This window comes from Numida meleagris, chromosome 1 (assembly GCF_002078875.1).
Source record: "Numida meleagris isolate 19003 breed g44 Domestic line chromosome 1, NumMel1.0, whole genome shotgun sequence".
Lineage (NCBI taxonomy): Eukaryota > Metazoa > Chordata > Aves > Galliformes > Numididae > Numida > Numida meleagris.
The window spans coordinates 75,209,527-75,229,985 of NC_034409.1; the positions used below are offsets into that span (position 1 = coordinate 75,209,527).

Here is a 20,459-nt window from a genome sequence, read left to right on the forward strand (position 1 = left end):
GATTAAATGAAGGAGAGAGAGAAAATACCTCTTCCCTGCTAATAATGAATAGGTTATTCTACTTCCAGAATAGCAGTTATCTCAAATCCAAGTAAAGGAATCACAGGCTAGATACTGTGCAGTCAATCACCAGGATTGAAAGACTCAGGGGTTGCATCACAGGAAGTACTGTGTAAATACAAACTTGCACATGACACAGAAATTTTATGCTCTGAGACAGTTGTCAGTTAAGTGTCAATTGTACAGTCAGAACTTCCATGATCTAGAAGGTGTTCTGTGAAAGGACTACTCTGGACACAACTAATTAATAAGAACTAAATGGGAGCTAAGTGTCTTTTGATCAAAGTGATTTGCTGTACAGCTGGCTAGTCTGATAGCTCCTCCTTTAGCCTTCTGCCTAGAAAATACAGAAAGACTGTTCTGTATCTGTTGGATTGCAACCTCTCCCAGTACAGCTGTGAGATCTTCTTTTGCTGTGGAAAAAAATCAAAACAAATTTTTTATATTAGTAATAGCACTGACAGACTGTGAAATAAAAGGTGTACCTAGTGATATACTCTGATATCTACATGAACATATGAATGTTTGCATCTCAAAGTCAACAGACATAAATCAATTCCATCTTTGAAAAAAAGGACTAATTAAGCCTACAGTTACTTCCCTGAACCTGGGTGTGAAAATGAAGATATTGAACTTTTTTTAAGTATCAGAGATATCATTGTCCTCACTTCCTCTGACATACACATACACACAAAAACAAAACAAAACAAAACAAACAAAAACATAGATTCAAGGAGCAAAACAAGAGCATGCTCAAATTACTAAGATGAAGACTGATATCAGGGAAGTCCATAAAGCAAAGAAGTCAGATGCTAGGGTGTATGCCTAAGACAAGCTGTTAAGGAAAAGATGTCACAATACTGACAAAATTCAGGATTAGAAGACATAAAAAGGGAATATGAGCAGAAGTCTGGGGTTAGCTGCAGCCAGAAATCAGAATGAGCCGCAAAGACTAGAAAACCAAATTATTTTTGATGAGAATTCAGAGCCAGACCTCAGCAGGCCTGACATATTAGGATCTCAGTTGCTATGGGAACCAAGCTATTAACTATTCAGCTGACCATAACCAGACAGAGCTACACAATAGGGTGCAATCTTTTCTAGGGTAACAAGCACTAACATTAATGAAGGTCTCACAATAATTGAATTGTTACCAAAGCCATTGTGGATGCCTAGCCTGATCCTGAGTGTAAGCCTAGGTCAAAAGTATGAACAAAAACTCTAACTTCCTCCTTGTGGCTTTTTTCCATCTTTGATTTTCTTTCTCTGTAGAAACACTTTGGCAGCAGAAGGCAGACTCAGTGTCCTTCAGCACACAGCAACATTTATTTTTACCTGTCCGAAAGTTGGAGATGAACCATCAAAATGCTTTATAGTTAATACTGAAGATTGTGACTCAATGGCAACAAAACAACCTGAAGCTGAGATGACCTATGTATATTTGTATAGGTAGGTCCAATCCAATCAGCTAGTAACTTCTTTCCACTAGTCAGGAAGCTAATTTTGAGTAAGTTCCTCAACATAGTTCATAGTACTGCAGTAACAATAGTTTAAATCAGTACAAAGAAAGTACAGTATAATGGAAAAATACCTGACCAGGTATGAACACAAGGCAAGAATGCTTTTTCACCAGTACTGCCAGCTTGAAGTGCTTGTGAAACTGCACTCTTAGATTCTGATTGGCATTTCCAGCATATGCCTTTATTAAATCCTTTCTGGCTTCCAGATACTTCTCTTAATTATAGTCTTTGAAAACAAGGTAGGCATTTAATACTTCCCACTGTACTGCATACAAGGTTTTATAGCCTTCTTCCTTTACACAAAATGAACTGTACTGAACCTCTCATCATATCAAGAACAGACCAAGAAACGCAGAATTGGAGGTCAGTAATGGCTTCTATGTCTTAGCACTTTTTTGTGTGTGGTTGTTTCATAGCATAAGCAGTATGGCTTATTTTTCATTAAAAATGTAAAAAAATTGTCAGTTTCAGTGAGCTAGCATATGCGCACCCATAACACAAACGTGCATACTGACTGCTGTTTTAAGTTTGTCATAGGGACTTCTCACTGAGAGGCACAGGGGCACCCAATTGCTGTCCAGATAATCTCTTGAGGGAGCTCTGCTGGGGGCCTGAATGTGGGACACCAATAAGAGGTTACCAGTTCTGATAAAGCCAGAATACTATGATGCCATTAGAAAACTATGACCTGATTGCTATCACAGAAACAAGATGGGGTGAATCACATAGCTGCAATACTGTAAGTGAGGTCTACAAGCTTTATAGAAGAGATAGAAAGGGAAGGAGGGGCAAGGGAGTTGCCCTCTATGTTAAGAAGTGGATAGTTTGTGAAGAGCTGCCTCTGAGAAGGCGTGGAGTTGTTGGAGCAGGTCCAGAGGAAGGCCACAAAGATAATCAGAGGACTGCTGCCCCTCTCCTCTGAAAAAAGGTTGAGGAAGTTGTGCTTGTTCACCCTGAGGAAGAGAAGGCCCAGGGAGATCTCATTGCAGCATTCCAGTACCTGATGGGAGCTTATACACAGGCAGGAGACCGACTCTTTACATGATCTGATAATGACAGAACAAGGGGGAATGGTTTTAACTAAAAGAGGGGAGATTTAAATTAAAGACTCAGAGGATATTTTTTACTCAGAGGCTGGTGAGGTGCTGGAGCAGGTTGCAAAGAGAACTTGTGGACTCCCCATCTCTGGAGGCATTCAAGACCAGGTTGGATGGGGCCCTGAGCGGCAATACTGCCCATAACAGGGGAGCTAGAGTTAGATGATCTTCTGGGTTCCTTCCCCAGCCATTCTATGATTCTACTGCATATACTTCCACTTCCAGTGTTGCCTAAATATTCTCTAAACCACCGTATTTGCCTTTCACATCATGCTTATAAACTCTTTTCTTGGACTAAGAATTGCTCAAGGTTAGTCAAGCACGCAAGAGACCTTTCTTTACCTTTCAGAAATAATCTTCCCATGCCATCAGCAAGAAAAGCAAGCAACTTTGAACTGACAAAATACTTCCCTTGTGGAAAAGCTCTGTTTCTCCTTACCAAAGCCTTTTAAATCATGGGAACTGTCATGGATGTTTTTATGCATGACTTAAATAAAAAGAGCTTTCACAGTTTAAGTCATTTCCAAGGAGTATTTGCAAGCCAGCACACTTATATGATATGGGTGAAGTTTTCTACCAATGGATAGAGTATTCTGTGACAAGAGTCTTTTTCAACTTCTTCTCTGATACATGCTTGCCCACCAGCTTACAAGCTTAATGGGATATAGACACATATTCATGTCAATTAGGATAAAGAACAAAATGCTGGGCACTTGAGAAAGTGGAGAGAGGAGTCTTTAACCACTGATGGTTGGACACTTTGCAAACATACAGTTTGATGGAAAGGAAACTCCTTCATATTCACTTCACAGTGTAGCCAAGGTTGGCAAGGACTTCTGAGTCCAACTCCTACTCAAGCAGGTTCACCCAGAGCAGGTTCCTCAGGACCATGTCCAGGTGGCTTTTGAAATTCTCCAAGGAGGAGAGTCCACAACATCTCTTGTGGCAGTGCTCTGTCACTCACATAGAAAAGAAGTGCTTCCTGGTGTTTAGACATAATTTCTTGTGTTGCAGTTAAGAGTCCACTGCCTCTTGTCCTAGTACTGGGCACCACTGAAAAAAACCTGGCTCTGTCCTCTTTGCACCCTCCCTTATACAGCTTACACCCTAAGGATAAGATTGATTGTTAAGATCAGTACTTTGTTTAATGCAGCCCTGGATACCATTAACCTTCTTAACAGCAAGCATTTCCACTTGATGGTCACCAGGACCCACTGGTCCTTTTCTGTAGAGCTGCTTTCCACCTGGGTAAACTCCAGTATGTCCTGCTGCCAGAGATTGTTCCTTTCCAGGTGCAGGACTCTGCATATCTCCTTGTTGACCTTCATGATATTCTTTCCAGCTCACCTCTCCAGCCTTTGAGGTTCCTCTGGATGGTAGCATAGCCCACTGTTGAATTCACCACTCCCCCATTTTGTGTCATCATCTGCATACTTGCTGAGGGCACACTCTGCCCCATTCCTACTTAGAAGAAACAGTGATGATACAGCACTGCTTTAGCAGAGGGATGGACAAGATGACCTCCAGAGGTCCCTTCCAACCTTAGCTTTGTGTGATTCTATGATATCAGGTCAGCAGTGAATTCTACAGTTGGACTGGAAACCACTTTACCTTTCATTACAGCTGAAATTAGAAACCTTCAATGAGAACCTTAAATTTATCATGACAGAAAAATAATTAGAGTTGGCAAACTGAAGGATTCCAGAATGTCATGGGATTTATGTCCATTATGTTGTACAGCAGATCTGTCAGTCTGGACAGAAAGCCTCCAGAAAGGGTGCTTTACTAATAAATGTTATTAACATCAGCTTCAAGTTGCATACTACAAAAGATAATTCAGGCAAGTCAGACTACTGCAGAACAAGTCCCAGGCACTGTTCAAAGCTCCTCTTCATTGTTTTAAGCTTACTAAGCAGTCACACAGACAGATCACTGAATAAGATACAATGTGAGTGTACATGCCCGGTTTTCTTATCACCTTATAAACTATCTCTCAGAAAAGATCGTGGTTTTATTCTTGTGTGGTTTTGATGGTTAATATCATCCTGAAATCCACTCTGGGAATCAATTAGTTCCCTAAAACTGCCAGTGCCAACCAGAAATATCTAGTCATCATACTTATTAAGTTATCTACTCTGAGAAAAACAGACCATTCTGCTCATTGTCAATGGACTTGAGCTCTTTGTGCAAAAGTCACCTCTAAAACTCATACCACATCCATTTCCAATACTATTTCACATATTTTCTCTCATCATCTCATATGTCCATGAGCCTCAGAGGAGCTTCTCAACCAAATATAAGTATTTTTCTGTATGAATCTTTCTCTTCTGTTAACACACAGGGAGATGCACAGGTCACAAGGAGTAGGATCAACTTAACACACTGCGGCCATGCAATTGTATGAACTTCATTTACTTAGCTCAAAGGATATTGTGTGTCTGTGCAGTTATTTCTAAGTCCACCATGAAAAGCCTGAGGTACAGTTCAGTCTTAAGTCTGGCAGGTCAAAGAGGGCTCTGAAGACTACCCTTACCTTCCCTAGGAAATGCTTGCGGTATAGCTTGGCTGTGGGGTCACTCTCCAGTTTCACTTTAACACTCCAGGGAAAGGGTACATCAGACAGAGTTGGACTGGAGAGGTTGTGGCTTGTCCCTTCAATCCAGTAGCCCCCAAACTGGGGTAAGATAATGAGAGGATATGGCCACCCTTTCTGTAATACCTATTTGGAAGGACAGAGAACATGAAAGCTGAAAGGTCAATAGCTGAAAGGCCACTAGGCTGAAAGTTCAAGGGAAAATCAGAGAAGAGTAGTACTAACTCACCTCATGGATGCTGGGGTAAGGAATATACTCTTCCTCCGTCTGGAATCAGAAGAGACTGTTAGCAAAAATTAGCAAAAATGTGGGAGATCTTTTAAATCCTTTTCCTCTCATGATGGTGCATGATATGTCTTCGGCTTCTTCTCTGCCCTAGTCCACCTTTAGAGTTTTGTTTTAGAATTTGGACTCTCTTTCCCAGGTCTCAGCATTGTAATATAAAACTTTAAAATCAAAAATCTCTAAAGGCTAATTTTAAAGTTACCATGCTTGAGCTAGAACAGAAAAAAAATTGAGAGGAAAAGTTGAGAATTTAAGGATAAAAATCTGCTTTTATTGGCCTAAAATTGAGGGAAACACATCAGCTTTCTTGTAACATCAGTCTTCAAGCAGACAATTGAAATAAATGCAATGTGTTTTCATAAATGTTATCACAGATCTTAAATTGAATAAAATTTAATTAATTATTTTGTCAAAACTAGGATTTTTAATAATATTAAACACTTACTGGAATAACTTTCATCAGAAAAAGGAGAATATTGTCTTTCAGCTACACAGTAACACCTCTCACAGCTAAGAAAAGTAAGTGTTTTTCAGCTCCCTGTTCACTCCGCAATGAAAATGCAGTACAAGCCAGGTCAGCAATCATCTGTCATTATCAGTAACTTAGGTGGCAACAACGATTTTGCCTGACCTTGAGAGGAGCTGGAAGGGAACATCTTTGTTCATCCAGACGACTCCCCTGGAAACAGAAAGTCATAAGACAGTGAATCCTGTGTTTTAGCATGTCTGTTTCATGTTTCTCTGTGTTCTTCTCCACATCCTCAATTTGTATATTTTTGTTCTCTATAATCTTCTGTTTCATGCAAATTTGGAAGTTTGGAATAAGCAGGAGGAGTGAAGATGGAACTTGGCTAGGCTACTCCTAATTTGGCATTAAAACTGAGAAGACTTACACTTCTTTAAAAGCAGAAAGCTGGCAGAAATCAAAAAAATAATTATCCCAAAGGGATTCTGTTATATAATTTTCTACTCTCTTTAAGCTACTCCTTATTCAATCAATACATAAATTAAGATTTATTGATAGAACATGAAAGAACAGTATTTCAGACTTTTTCTCACAGTTTTAGTCTTCCCTCTCCCTTGAAGACACCATACTGTCAGGCAGAGCAAGAAGTTCAGAGAAAGTTTAAGAGAAGTAACAAATTTTTGAGGATTACACAAGACTTTGGAAAGCTTATATGCCTTCCTTTCATCCTTCCATTCTGATAATGGAATAAATACGTGTCTTGGAGGCAAAAGAGAAAATAAGAGTTGCTCTCCACGCTTGCATCTGATTAGTGCAAAGAGCTTTAGGGCACAGTCCATCGGTATCTCCTTTACTTGCGCAACGTTAACTGGCCACATGCAACTGGATGCCTAGTTTCTTCCTCTGTCAGTAGATGGCATCTGGGCTAGGTTTTCTCACTAAAGGCTATTTCATTCTCTGCCTTCTCACTATGGCACGAGTTTGCTCACTTCCAGCACACTTCTGCAGCAGAAGCACACAGTAACGAAACATCAGAGTCATGGGAACGCCCAGCACTGGGTAAGCAGAGGTTGAGAACAGAAGAAGTCAGAAAGATATGGGAACCAATAGGCTCCCACAAAAAGCTGATAATAGTCCAGGTAGGCATAAGTACGGAGAGACAACAGCTATGTCTATGTAAGCATTTTACAGTGAAACGATCTTGTAAAAGTATCTGGTGGAAATATATAGATCTGAAATAACTTTTCTACTTTACGTACAGTTAAAATGTAAGATATTTAAGGGCAAAAGTTTGCGGCCAGTGTTCCAGTCCTATAAGGTGAAAAAAAAACGCCAGTAGAGCAACAATGTTAACACTGAGCAATAGCAACATTAACATTGGGTATTAATAATGATCAGGATGCTTCTTTTTCTTTTCCTTTGCTACTTCTGAAAGAAAAAGATCTCCATTATACATAAAAAAAAAAAGATAGATTTAAAAAAAGAAAAGAAAAATGACCTGGTGAGTTGTGAAATCAAAATGGAATAGAGGCTGACATGTAAACTTCACAGTTTATGGAGGTAGTAATAGCCATTTTGTATTTGGGCAGGTCATGAAAGTGTACATGGAGTACATGAAGTGCAAACGGGTGTTCTGTTAATGTGATCTGGAGTTTTACTTGACAGCCTACTGAGCTGAGACTCATGAGGAAGGCTAGGTTCTGAAACAGGTGTCTCAGGAACAGAATTTTGGGGCAAGAAAAAGCTATGTTCTGTCAAAATAAGTGTGAGACAGGAGAGACATGGAAGTACAAAGCAGCCCCAGTTTTCTGAAACAAACTGTGGAAAGTACCGGGACAAGTTCTCTATGCACTGGGGGATTTTTGCATGTGGAAATGGAAGCTGGGAAACTGCAGTGTTGCAAGGTCTCTTCTCTTCTCTTCCTTGGCATTTTTGACAGATCTGATAACTGCAAAAAGTTTCCAGTTTCAGAGGAGGTCCTAGTGGATGACCAGTATCTCAGCCTGAGGGAAAAGAGCTGCTATAAGTCAGTGTATTAGAGCTTCTGCAGAGAGCGGAGAAAGAACATGCCAGCACATTCCATGCTAGAGTGCCTGTAGTTAAGGGAGCTCCTCTTACCCTGGAAATAAGATGTAAGTCTAAATGTAACAATCACTCCTCTAGAGCAAAGTGAAGATCCAGTGCAGCTCAGGCTGTGTATTCCCAAACCTCATTTTAGTACATAATAAAAGACAGGAATTATGTATCATCCTATGTGTTACATAAGATCCAAGTTAACCACAATATTTTAAAGAAACGTTAACAATCAGATAAGGCATTGGCCGTCTGTAAGGATGCTCTGAGAACATATCTGAAAAAAATAGCTTTAAAAATTTAGTTCCTAGACATATAAACTATTATTATTATTAGATTACTATCTCTGCATTTGGCAGGGGAAATATGTGTTTTCCCTTTTATTCTTTCATTTTACATTGTAATATATACACCTGAATGCATGTTTTTAATAAAAGAATTAAGCCAGAGTCTTCCTTGCTTGTGCAAATTAAAGATCAGGCCTATAGTGGTTATTTCTTAAACTAGCTGACCTTTCTAAATGCATTTATGTTAACACATGTAAATATCCTATTAATCATCTATCCCTAGCACCTGCTACCCAGCAGAAACAGTTTCTTGAAGATTTTGAAGACAATGCCAGAAATACCTTTATGCAACTTTGATTTTCTCTCAAAATCACAATTCTGAAAAGAATGGAACAATTTGTGCATAGCTCTTCCATCATGCAAGTTCTAGAAATGAACACAGGAAAACAGTTTTGAGACTCCATATAGAAGCTTGAACCTAGAAAACCAGACATTCTTCAAGTCTAAATTGAAGGATGTTGGGATTGAAGTGACAAAACAAAGAGCAGCAGAGAATTTGTTTGGCTAAAAAAAAAAGTGTCCGAACTCTGACAGACTTTCTGTAATTTCTCATTACCTGCATTTTTTCAATCATCTCAAACAAGTCCACAGTCTGTGAAAAAAAGAAAAAAAAGAAAAAAAAGACATCAGGGAAAAGAATTTAATACTTGCAGTAGTTAATGTTATCTTCTGTGGTAAAACAGATAGTAAACGAGCATCCCTTTCCATGTTTATGTACAAAAACTATTTATTTTCTTGCTGAAGACAAGAAGGAATCTTTCTTCCTTCACTGATAGCAAGGACAATACAACACTAAATAGTTTTCAGCTTACATTGCAAAAGCTTGACCTGCAACCTGATAGGACAGGTATCAGGAATTTGTATCTGTGAATGGGTTAAACTACAGGCCTGACACAATATACAATAAGAAATTATTAATCAAACAAGTTTAGGATTCTCATACAGAAGTGGACAATTATAGCTGTAACACAAGCATGCACACAAGCTTGCCTTCTGTCACTTCTGCTCAGCAGTTCAATGCACATTCCAACCCTGAGTCAAAGGAATGTAAACCGCCTTTACCTTGTTGGGAGCAGCAGAAGCAAGAGCAGATGGAATGCCTTGAATGGGAGAGTCTATAACATCACTGACACAACACACTCCCTCCTCAGACCTCCTGTGAGAGACAGAGACAAAAGGAAAAAATAAAAACTTCTAACTCTTGGCAAACACAAGACACAAGCACTTCCCAGTGATGCTTTCCTTGCCTTCTGCTGTTTTCAGCTTCTTTCCAGACCATTTCTTGTCTATGAAGAAGCTGTCATTCCCTGTCAGTTTACTCATAACCTGCAAAGTTCCTGAATAAATCAGCAAAAAAAAGGCACAGTGAAGTTAGCATAGATGTGTCTGGAAACAAAGCCTAGGCTTCCAATGTAATACAAGACTAAACCACTTTGTAATTCAATCGTGGAAATGTTTGTTCTGTGATCATGCATCATGACCATGAATTGCTATCCCCCAGCTGTTAGATTCATGACTCTTACTACTGTTAAGAGATCAGTATCTGGAAGTGGCAGAGACTCTTACTCTGAAACAAGTGTCTGTATTCCCTATTGTATGTAAGAACTACATCTTTATGTAATTATGAAGTTACGCTCTCATTACAAGCTCCAAGAATCTCTATGCTCATCAGTTCTCTGACAACTCACAATATGTTTTGGTAGTCCACTTGTATCGTGTAACTTGTATATAGGCTTGATCTATACAGAGTAATGCAAATCTTCCATCCCACATTTTTTTTCCTAATGAGAGAGCTATGTTATGCATCTAAAGATTCCATGTGGGAAGAAAGGCTTAGGAGTTTGCCTCAACATACTCAAATAATTACTGGAATAGTTAGATGACAAATGTATTTAAAATTAATATTAATTTCACTATTAATTGAATTTTATTAGTAGTATTAATAAATACTAATATTATACACACACGTGCTTTATTTATGACTTCTATTCATTTAGTTGGAGAATATCCAGGACTAACAAAATGTATGTCCAAGGCATATATGTAACATTTTCATTATTTGTTTTGGAAAACTGAAGGCTTTGTTCTGCAATACCTAAAAACTAAGAGTTAAATCTGAAAAATTCTCATTTTCAGAAACTAGTCATACCCAGAGAAATCTAACAGTAGATCTTTTATGTAAACAGATGCCATGGAGCCTTGCTGCATGCTATAGTGTTTTTCTTTTGCATGCCACTGTTTTGACTCCTGAATCATTCAGTAAGGTGTAAATTACATACCTATAACATAGAAATTTGGCAGATTTTGCATGAGGTCAGTGAGAATAGTCCTGCCCCTGTTCTATTGCCATAACTTCACCTCTATGTTTTGGCTGAGTGAAGCATTTCACAGAGCAACTGCTCCTTATCATTCAGTCCTTGTACAGTTCTAATGACAAAATGCAGTGGATGCCAAAATCTCAGGCCCTATCATACACTTAGAGATGTTATCAATTCTCTAAATATCCCAGGAATGTGCATAGGAACTTTAAAAATCCAGAAGAATGATTTAGAATTGATGTTACCTTTCAAAGAGGGCCATTGTAACTATTGTTTGAATGTTCAAGTGAATTTTGAATATTGAGAAAAAATTACTTGCACTGCAGACTCCAAAATGAAGCCTATGTGTGTAATTATAAAGCACAAATATCACTATCAGAGAGCAGAACACCATGTTTCTGAAAAAGAAGAACAATTCTGCAGGTTGGGAGTGCAAAGAGAACATTAAGTACACAATATGTACATTTAATGCATATTTGCTGAAAATTTAATTTTATGAAAAGGCAATAAGGGGAAGCAGAGGCTGAGGAACAGACTAAAGACTAGAACAGGATTTTTATTAGTGACAATAACCAATCCATTAATTTCAAGGAAGTATCTGAACTAAAAGTAGGCCTTCCACTTGGGTCATGGTAACTCCCACTATCAGTACAAGCTGGGAGATGAAAGTGTAGGGCACAGCTCTGCTGAAAAAGATTTTGGTGGGTACTGATGGACAGCAAGCTGGACATGAGCCAGTAGTGTGCCCTTGCAGCCCAAAAAGTCAACTATATCATGGGCTGCATCAAAAGAAGTTGTCAGCAGGTCAAGGGAGTTGATCCGACCCCTCTATACTATTCTGGTGAGCTCTCACCTGGAGTACTGTGTCCGAATGTGGAGTCCTCAGTACAGGAGAGACATGGGCCTGTTGGAGCATGTCCAGAGGAGGGCCACAAAAATGATCCATGGGATGGAACTCCCCCCCAAGAGGACAGGCTGGGAGAGCTGGGGCTTCAAACTAAAAAATGGGAGATTTAGACTGGACATAAGGAAAAAGTATTTTTTACAACAAGGGTAGTGAAGCACTGGAATCAGTTGCCCAGAGAGGCGATGGATGGATGCCCTGTCCCAGGAGATATTCAAGGTCAGGTTGGATGGGGTTCTGAGCAACCTGATCTATCTGTAGATGTCCCCATTCATTGCAGGAGAGTTAGACTAGATGACTTTTAAAGGTCCCTTCCAACTCAAATGACTCTATGATTCTATTCCACTGCTAAAGACTCTCAATTCTGAAATGGTGCAAGAAGAACCTATGCAGACTTCTAAGATACTACCTCCACACACACAACTCTGCTAATGCCCTTTGCTCCTGCTTTGCAGCATCCTCTGCTATTTCAGTCCTGGGATCCCCATACAGCTCTAGAAAAATAATTCCCACCTACTATAGCTAAGCCGGATCAGCAACAAACTATGGAATTATTTATTCTGTAAGAAAAAAAAATGGCTTTAATGGGTTTAATAAAGCCTTTTATCTATGTGGTAGAGTCTCACCCTGCTTCCTTTCATGAACAGGAGCACCTTGGCCAGCCCCTCTCACCTTCCTGGAGCCATAGAAGGACATCGGACACAAGGGCATGGCAGTCACACACCCGGCTCACAGAAGGGCTCGCTTTGAAGCTGGAGTTCCCAGCTCAGATCACGACTGTCACTCTCATCCCCTCAGCAACCCTCCCTTTCAGTCAGCCTAGAAGAGCTCTTCTTCCTGCTCCCACTGCAAGACAGCCATCGCGGGGCAGGGTCCCGCTCCAGCGTCTCACCATGAGACCCTCACAGTTGTTCCCCCACCCCGTCCCCAGGCTGCAGGGTGAAATGCACGCTGCCCGAGGGAGAGCCACTCAGTGCCAGTACATACCCTCCGTCGGCTCCAACAGGAGAACCGTGCTTTCGGGAAAACATCCCGGAATGGTTGCTACGGGCAGCTCCCTTCCGTCCTCCTCAGGAGCTTCCTCTCCTCCTGCCTCAGCATGGAAAAGGGCACAGGCTCCCTCCCTCCCTTGACTTCCCAAGGCAGGCTTAAAAGGAGAGACAGCAAAGAGCACCTCACAGCTGGGACGAGGCCCCAGCAATGGGGCAGGAAGCTCCTGGGAAGATGGACATGGCACAGAGAGACTGAAGAGGAGGAGGAGACATGGAGAAAGCAAAGAAAACAGGGGATGGAGTGATTGCTCCTGCCCTTCCTTTGCTGTGAAAAATCAGTAAAATCATTCTACCTAGATTCCACCATGTCTCCCTTGTAGGACAGCTGAATCCAAGAGGCTGACTCCAGGTTGTCAATGACTGTAAAACAAGCAGTATTAAACAGGGACAGCTGAAGAATGCCTTATTCAACTCTTCTGCAAGGTAAGATCTATTCACAAGGTTCCTTTTTGTATCCAGTGGGAAAAGTGAGCATCATGGCAATCCTCCACAACTTCTTATTTGCTTCAAGGGAGCACTAACAGGATATCAACCTCGCTAGCCTTTGGTCTTAGGAGGTGATGTATATCAAGTAATACAAAGATTTGACATTGTTCTTCATATGAAATAGCTGGATGCTGTAACATGTAAGCTAAAAAAAAGCTCAAATCTGGGAGTCAGAAACCCCATAAGCACCAGTACTTGCATTTACTCGTGGCATGGATAGATTGCCACTCCTAATAAAAACTGAGAATGAGAAAACAAGTTGCTTGTGTAGGCTGCCAGTAGCAACTACAGCCCTCCCTGATGGCATGGCCATTAGCAGCAGCAACAGCAAGACTAGATGTGGTGAAAGCAAAGTATACAGAGAGGCCCAGGTCCTTCTGACATCTTTCAGAAGCTTGGAACCAACTTAGTTAGCACACAGAATACTCTGGGCTCAGCTTTCATTTAGCTATCTCACATTTACCTAACCTCCTGTACAACTGCAGTTGTGTACACCCTCAAAATCCAGGAGCAAATCAGCAAATAATTATTAAATACTCTAATTGATGTTCTAAGTAGCATCCTTTAACAATTATCACATGAATAAATCACTTCCACATATAAGTAAATCACAAGTCCTCTTACCCCTTGCTGTTCCTCAACTTCTAATCAAGCTAACAGTTGTTGCTGTTTATGCAGCTGATACAACATTGTCACCTAATATAAGCCTTCAGCTGTATTACGTAAACTCAGCTCACACTGATAGTTGCATTCTTACATGAATTCTGCATATTTAGAGTCTCATAATATAATACATGTATTTATCTAATTTGTATGAGTCATTCTCCATTCCACAGTTTTGTTGTGGGGTTTTTTGTTTGCTTGTTTGTTTGTTTGTTTTTACAGACTAGCACACAAGCTTCTATGCTTTTAGGTATCCTTGCAGGTATGTTAATATATATATTTCAATAACCAGTGCCTACAGCTTTTGCTACATATTTTCCTCGTTTTTATTAACAGATTTTTTTATAACTGCATTAGCATTTTGTCTTGCTCACATAGGAGAAGTCTAGATTAGCTGTAACACTGAACCTGATCTCTGCAGTTTTATCAATTATGTGAGTCATTGTAGGAACATTAGAAGCTCCACAGAAGCTACGCAGTACCAGCATATTCTTCAACAGTAAACTCTACAGAGCAGAAACACTTTTTTTTTTTTTCTGTACTTATTACTACAACATTACACTCAGTCATCACAAGTTCATGGACAGAAACATGTATGTTTTCACACCAGCTGCTTTCACAGATGTATGTGCACAGCTTCTAAATGGCATACGGGATACAAACAGGCAGCACCTCCCACAACCCGCTTGGATTGATCATTCTGTGCCAAAGGTTGACAGAATGAGAGCGGGATCTCTTTGCATCTGGACAGACCCTCTTTCATGCCCCTCCATCTCTTCAGTTTATATAATTCCCTACATATACATCTGCTCTCCCCATCTCCTCCCTCCCCGTCGCCTCTCTCCCCCTGCACAATGCGGTATAGCACAATGCCTAAATGCTTAAAAAGCAGACGCTTTCCCTCCTGGCATTGAAACTGCCTCAAGGTCCATCCGTTACACAATGCACAGCAAGCAGCAGAGATCTGAATCAACCCCCCCTCCAGCTGTTTTTTACTCCCATTCCTTCTAGAAGCAAAATGTATTTAATTGGTATCATATGCAAGAAGAGAATAAAAGCAGCTAAGCTGTTCATCTCCTACCTGAGCAAGGTTCTCTCATCCCCAGCTGGCAAGCGGATGGAGACAGGGAACCCAGCTGCTCCCACATACACTCTTCTTTCTTTGCACTATAAATTATTCACATAGGTTGCAGTGTGCTCCCTCTCTCTCCCTCCCTCCCTTCCTCCTTCCCTTGCTTTCTCTTACACTGCCCCCACCTGCAGATGAATGGAGAGTGAGCAGGTCGCTGCTGTCATAGTTGAAATGAGAGATTGCTGGTGACAGAACAGGCAGACCTAAGAACAGCTATTCTCTGAAGCTGAGAGGATTGGTTCTAGGCAAAGGGACCAGACTGGCATCTGCCTGGGTGGGGCATGGGCAGCTCTGTGAACCCACATACGGCACCCTGCACTTCTAACACCAGACCCACAGTGATGCCCTGTAAAAATCAGTGAATTCTTTTTCACATAGGAAGCTCACTTTTGTGGTTCTCTCAAGAATAACTTCAGTTATTAGGTGTATCAATTTATAATCAAGTTGAAGTTCTTCATCATCAGTTTCAATCAGAAGCCATCAAATTTACTAATAATTCAGCAGGTAACTTCTCTTGGCCCATGTGAGAGATCTCTGAAAATCAGAGAAAGTTAGTAGCAGCCAGGAATTCTTGGCCTGGAGATATATCCCAGGTGCTCAACAACAGGGTAAGGAGATTGAAAACAAAAAAGATATGATTCATAAGTCCATATTTTGCCAAGAGTAGTGCATTATAAATCTAATAATTATTCCTAAAAAGAAGGAGTTTCCTCCTGTGCTTTATTACACAACTAACTTCATAAATCAGTTTGACTAACAATCTTAACAAATAATAATTTTCTTTAGACTATCAGACAAGTTCCTCAAAAGCAGTAACATACAGATATAAAAAGACAGTATCAGCAAATTATACATGGAATTAAGGCAGAAATGAGAAAGGATTGCCAGGATCATGTTAAAACAGGACTGACTTTTTTTTTTACAGCAGAGAGGCAAATCTGTAGAGTGAGGATAGACTGAAGAGCACAGAAATAAAAATATGGCCCTTGCCTTGCTTGGGTCAACAAGTTAAACAGTTTGCAGCAATGAAATTTAGCTGGACATGAGCCAACAGTACGCACTTGCAGCCCAGAAGGCCGGCTGTATCCTGGGATGCATCAAAAGAGGCATGGCCAGCAAGGAGAGGGAGGTGATCGTCCCCCTCTACTTTGTCCTTCTGAGACCCCAGGTAGACTACTGCATCCAGGTCTGGGGTCTACAACACAAGAAAGATGTAGAGATGTTGGAGCAGGTAGAGGGGAAGGCCACAAAGATGATCAGAGGGCCAGAGAACCTCTCCTGTGAAGATAGGTTGAGGCAGCTAGGCTTGTTTAGTTTGGAGAAGGCTCCAGGGAGACCTCACTGCGGCATTCATCTACCTGAAGTGAGCTTATAAACAGGAGAGAGACTGACTTTTTACACAAGCAGATAGAGATAGGACAGAGGGGAATGGTTTAAACTAAAGGAGGGGAGACTTTCATTTGATGTTAGGAGGAAATTTTTCTCTCAGAGGGTGGTGGAACAGTGGAACAGGCTGCCCAGAGAAGCTGTGGATGCCCCATCCCTGGAGGCATTCAAGACCAGGTTGGATGCAGCCCTGGGCAGCCTGATCCGGTGCGTGGCAATCCTGTCCATGGCAGGAGAGTTAGTTAGAACAAAATGACCTTTAAGGTCCTTTCCAACCCAAGCCATTCTATGATTCTATGAAATGGTATTCACTTTTGGGAATAACAGCAGCCTAATCCAAACAGCTTTCATGCTATGCATACAAAGCTTTCATGCTATGCATACACCTGCAAGTTTCCAAATTGTCAGTAGGACTGCTAGAAAGATACACAGGATGGGAAGGAAGGGAGGTCAGGCCTGGAGGGATGCAGCATGAGCTAGAAATTTCCCTCCTGGACAGAAAGGCAACCTGACAATTCAGAGTCATTTTTTTTTCAGAACTACGGATAATGCAGCTCCCAGTTTTCATCTATCCAGGTAATCCAGCTGTCCAGCTTTGAGGGAATTTTTCATTTTCTGACAGGGATGGAAGTGGTTAAAGGAGCCAGCAGTACCAGGGGTAGCAGGGAACAACCTCTGCTAGGCCCCTCAAGCTGCAGAATCCCTAGAGGCATGACATCGTCAGACCAGAACCCCCTTCCCAGGCAGGAAACCCCTCCTTTTGGCAGGTTTCTGGGACATGAGGAAGATGCAGCTGGCCCTTTAAAAGCATGAGCAGCTGCTTATTTGTGCAGCCAGCACAACCTACCGCAGTGCATGAACTGGCTGGAAGCAGCCACAGATTACTGTGCCTTAAAAATATCAGGGAAATCCAACATGAAATACACCTCAAGGTATAGAAGTTCACTTCTAAATGTACTCAGCAGGGGGGATTTACGTGGTGCTGATTTCTTATGTCATCAACACTTGATACATTATGAAATGATGTGGTTTAGTCATATATTTTTATTCTTTCTTTTTCACTGAGGGGGGCCATATGACATCTTGGTCTTGACACTATTTTCAAGGCATAAAATAAGAGTCAGTCCCCATCCTAAAAATATTTGTTATCCGAGAGACCTGCAAGGAACATATGTGCTTAGTCACATCCAAGATGTTTGTTTGTCAGAACTAGAAATTTAATTCCAATTAAATCCATTAACTCGCAGTTCAGTTCTTCAGCTACAAGAATAGCCTCCTTGCTTCCCTTTCCCTTTTTACTATTCCTTAACAGATGAAGACCATAAAATACAAAGTGCCCTTCTTTAATTACAAGAAGGGATGGACATTGTTACGTACATCAGAACAGTAAACCGATAATATACAGAGGGTTCACAATTACTTCCTCAAGAGAATTTTATCAAAAATTACCAATCAGTTTATTCTACAATGACAGGCTATCAGAAAAATGACAAAGCTGGTTTATGTAGAGGTATGGGAATATGTAGGAAACAAAATAAGAGATCATTTATTTGTTTGTGAACTAATAAGGCCACATAAAATATGGAGGGTCTAGTGGTATAACTAAATACAGCAGCAGAGAACACCTGCTATTTCACTTTGAGAAATGCTTAGCATATGTGATGTCTTAAAAAGAATCTCTTCATGATACTCAGAAAGAAAATTGGAAGCCATACACTAAATACCTAGAAATCCATTAGTGAAGAATCTGAGAGACTTTCTCCATGTATGAAGAGCTAAATATCTCTTACTTTTTTTGTATAGCACATAACACAGTAGAACATGGTTCCAGTTGGGATGTGCAGGCTGTACTGTATATGTATAAATCTATTTTAAAAATATATTCTGGTTGTTAGTACTGGAGGGCTATTACATCCCAGCAATAAAAATGGAAGGCTATTTGTTACAGAAAGGCACTCCCTAGACTTTGTGAAATACAGTTAAACAACATGTCTCCCATAATAGTGTTTCCATATTAATCTTAAAAAAATGATTCTGTGGACCAGTTTGTTAACACCTTGTGACCCAGATAGTACTAAGAGAACAAACAAAGGTGCACCGCTGAAAAATCAGTCTGCATAAAGCACTGTGGATAATAAGAATCCAGCAGAATTCCTGGACTGCAGTGAAATGAACTGTCAAAACAAACAACGAAACAAAAAATCCTCCACCTAACTGATGGTACTGAAACTTGCATGGGATAAAAAACATCCAGCAATTCTTAGACAGCAAGTGATAAGTTGGCTGGAACAGGGAATATCCAGCAAATTCTTAACAGCTGTAAACAGTAGATCTGAAATAAAGAATGCCAGCAATGCTATGGTAATACCTAAAACTGAGAACCGTGAAAATCCAACAGTCTTCTAACAGCAAGCAGAGCTGCTCAGACTAAAATATAACCAAAGAAGGGCAAGATGTTTACTTTCTTTTTAAAGAATATTAAGTACTGAGAGATATACTGATATAACTGATGAAAACACAGAACTATAACATAAATAATAAATATTGAGACTCCAACAATATGAGGAACTTTAGATGTGTTAGGCAATAAATATTTATATTGTGTTAGTGCTCAAACCCCAGCTGGCTCAGCGTGAATGCCAAGGAAAGAATTCAGAAGGGTCAACAGCTAAACCATAGACTTTAGGAACAGCAACAACAACCAAGAAGAGGTTTGAATAGGGATGTGAAATGTGGGAAATCAGCTAAACACTGCCTTCTTCTTTAAAATATCAGTATTTCATCTTCATTTTTTTCTTGATTCACCTGAAGGCATACATCCAGTGTTGATTTGGAGACCATCAGGTTTTATTCTTCTCCCTTTTTTTTTGTGCACTTTTCAAGCTGTTCTGTTTAAGTTGTCTCTTATTGATCCACCACACAAACTTCATACTGTGGCAATTTCCAGCCAAAACTTCCCCAGCAAGCCACGATTCAAACAATCTTGCTTTTGCTTTTGTTTTGCTTAGAAACATACTTTCAGTTAGATCCTACATCTCTTGTTTGACCTACCAGAAGAAAACATGAAAACATTTTCACAGGATAACAATTCAGATGCCATTCAAACTGCAGTACTGTAGGGTATGGTCATGGCACAAAACAGAAATTCATTATGATGTACCCTTGCTAATTTGGCAGTGTCCATTAGGAAAGAAAATTCATGTCAGAGCTGAATAAAACCTGTACTTACCACCAAGCATTCTGACAATTCACATCTCGCTGAACCATGCCAAAATAAAAGGCATATTCTTTTCAGCTCAGGTGTCCACTTTTTAATAAAGTAACATAGAGAATGCTCTTTCACTGACATGTGAATGCATACACGAATCTGAAATGTTACACCCATTTTTCCAGAGGCAGAAAAAACAAAGCTTCCAGCTTCCTCTGAGGTCTGCTGCCTCTACAGTATGGCTGGAGCAAAACATGGTGAAAATTAGTGCTAAAGCAAGTGATGGAACAACCAGTGTTGCCTTTGAATAGAGAATATCTAATGAAGCAGAAAAAGGATTGTTGTTCTAGATTTACTTCCCAAGCAAAAGCAGCTTTTATTAAAACATATTTTATGAATTTCTTTTCTTTCTTGTTTCTTTTCTCAACAACTTACTTCTCTCCGGCCTTCCTCACTTGATTTGTTGTCCTTTATCCTCTCTTTTGTCTGTATTAGTGCTTCCTGCATGTTCTCCTAATCCAATGGAAAAAAAAAACCTTTTTTGTTTTTACTTGGTTAGCTTTTTGTCTTTTAGCAATTCAGAGCATGTTGGGAAGGCAACCTTACGTACTGGCAACATAAGCAGCAAGAATATAAGGCTAGGAGCAGGGAAGCAGACAAAGGCACATGGACTATGCAGCAATTACATTCACTTTTCTCACTGCGTATCATCTCCTTTGGCTTTATATCTGCAGAAAAGGAAGGCAAATGCTATTCTATAATAAAGCTGCTCAGCATGTAGAAGATTTGTTCTCTCTTATTTCCAGCATCACTTAATAAATTTTGGTACGTCAGTACATGAGAAGGACCTGGCAATGTGCCCTGGTGG

General features: G+C 40.3%; 1 protein-coding gene across 26 annotated transcripts in view; it reads right to left on the reverse strand.

The window, feature by feature from the left end:
* LOC110398018 (rap1 GTPase-activating protein 1-like) overlaps positions 1 to 20,459 on the reverse strand; it is a 52,819-nt gene that overhangs the window by 21,431 nt on the left and 10,929 nt on the right. For 12 of the 26 annotated variants that reach the window (XR_002438184.1, XR_002438183.1, XM_021395342.1 and 9 more), the window contains 7 exons: positions 20,027 to 20,104; positions 9,690 to 9,779; positions 9,505 to 9,598; positions 8,999 to 9,034; positions 6,188 to 6,235; positions 5,500 to 5,538; positions 5,211 to 5,396 (listed from right to left, as the gene is read on the reverse strand). Coding sequence is in view for 24 of the 26 variants with exons in the window: in XM_021395342.1 (XP_021251017.1) it covers positions 5,211 to 5,396; positions 5,500 to 5,538; positions 6,188 to 6,235; positions 8,999 to 9,034; positions 9,505 to 9,598; positions 9,690 to 9,721 (435 nt within the window). In the remaining 2 variants the exon portion in view is untranslated. Of the gene's footprint in view, positions 1 to 5,210; positions 5,397 to 5,499; positions 5,539 to 6,187; positions 7,334 to 8,723; positions 8,809 to 8,998; positions 9,035 to 9,504; positions 9,599 to 9,689; positions 9,780 to 20,026; positions 20,105 to 20,201; positions 20,320 to 20,459 lie in introns of those variants that run through there. The other 14 variants (XM_021395406.1, XM_021395396.1, XM_021395390.1 and 11 more) reach the window with 8 other exon arrangements.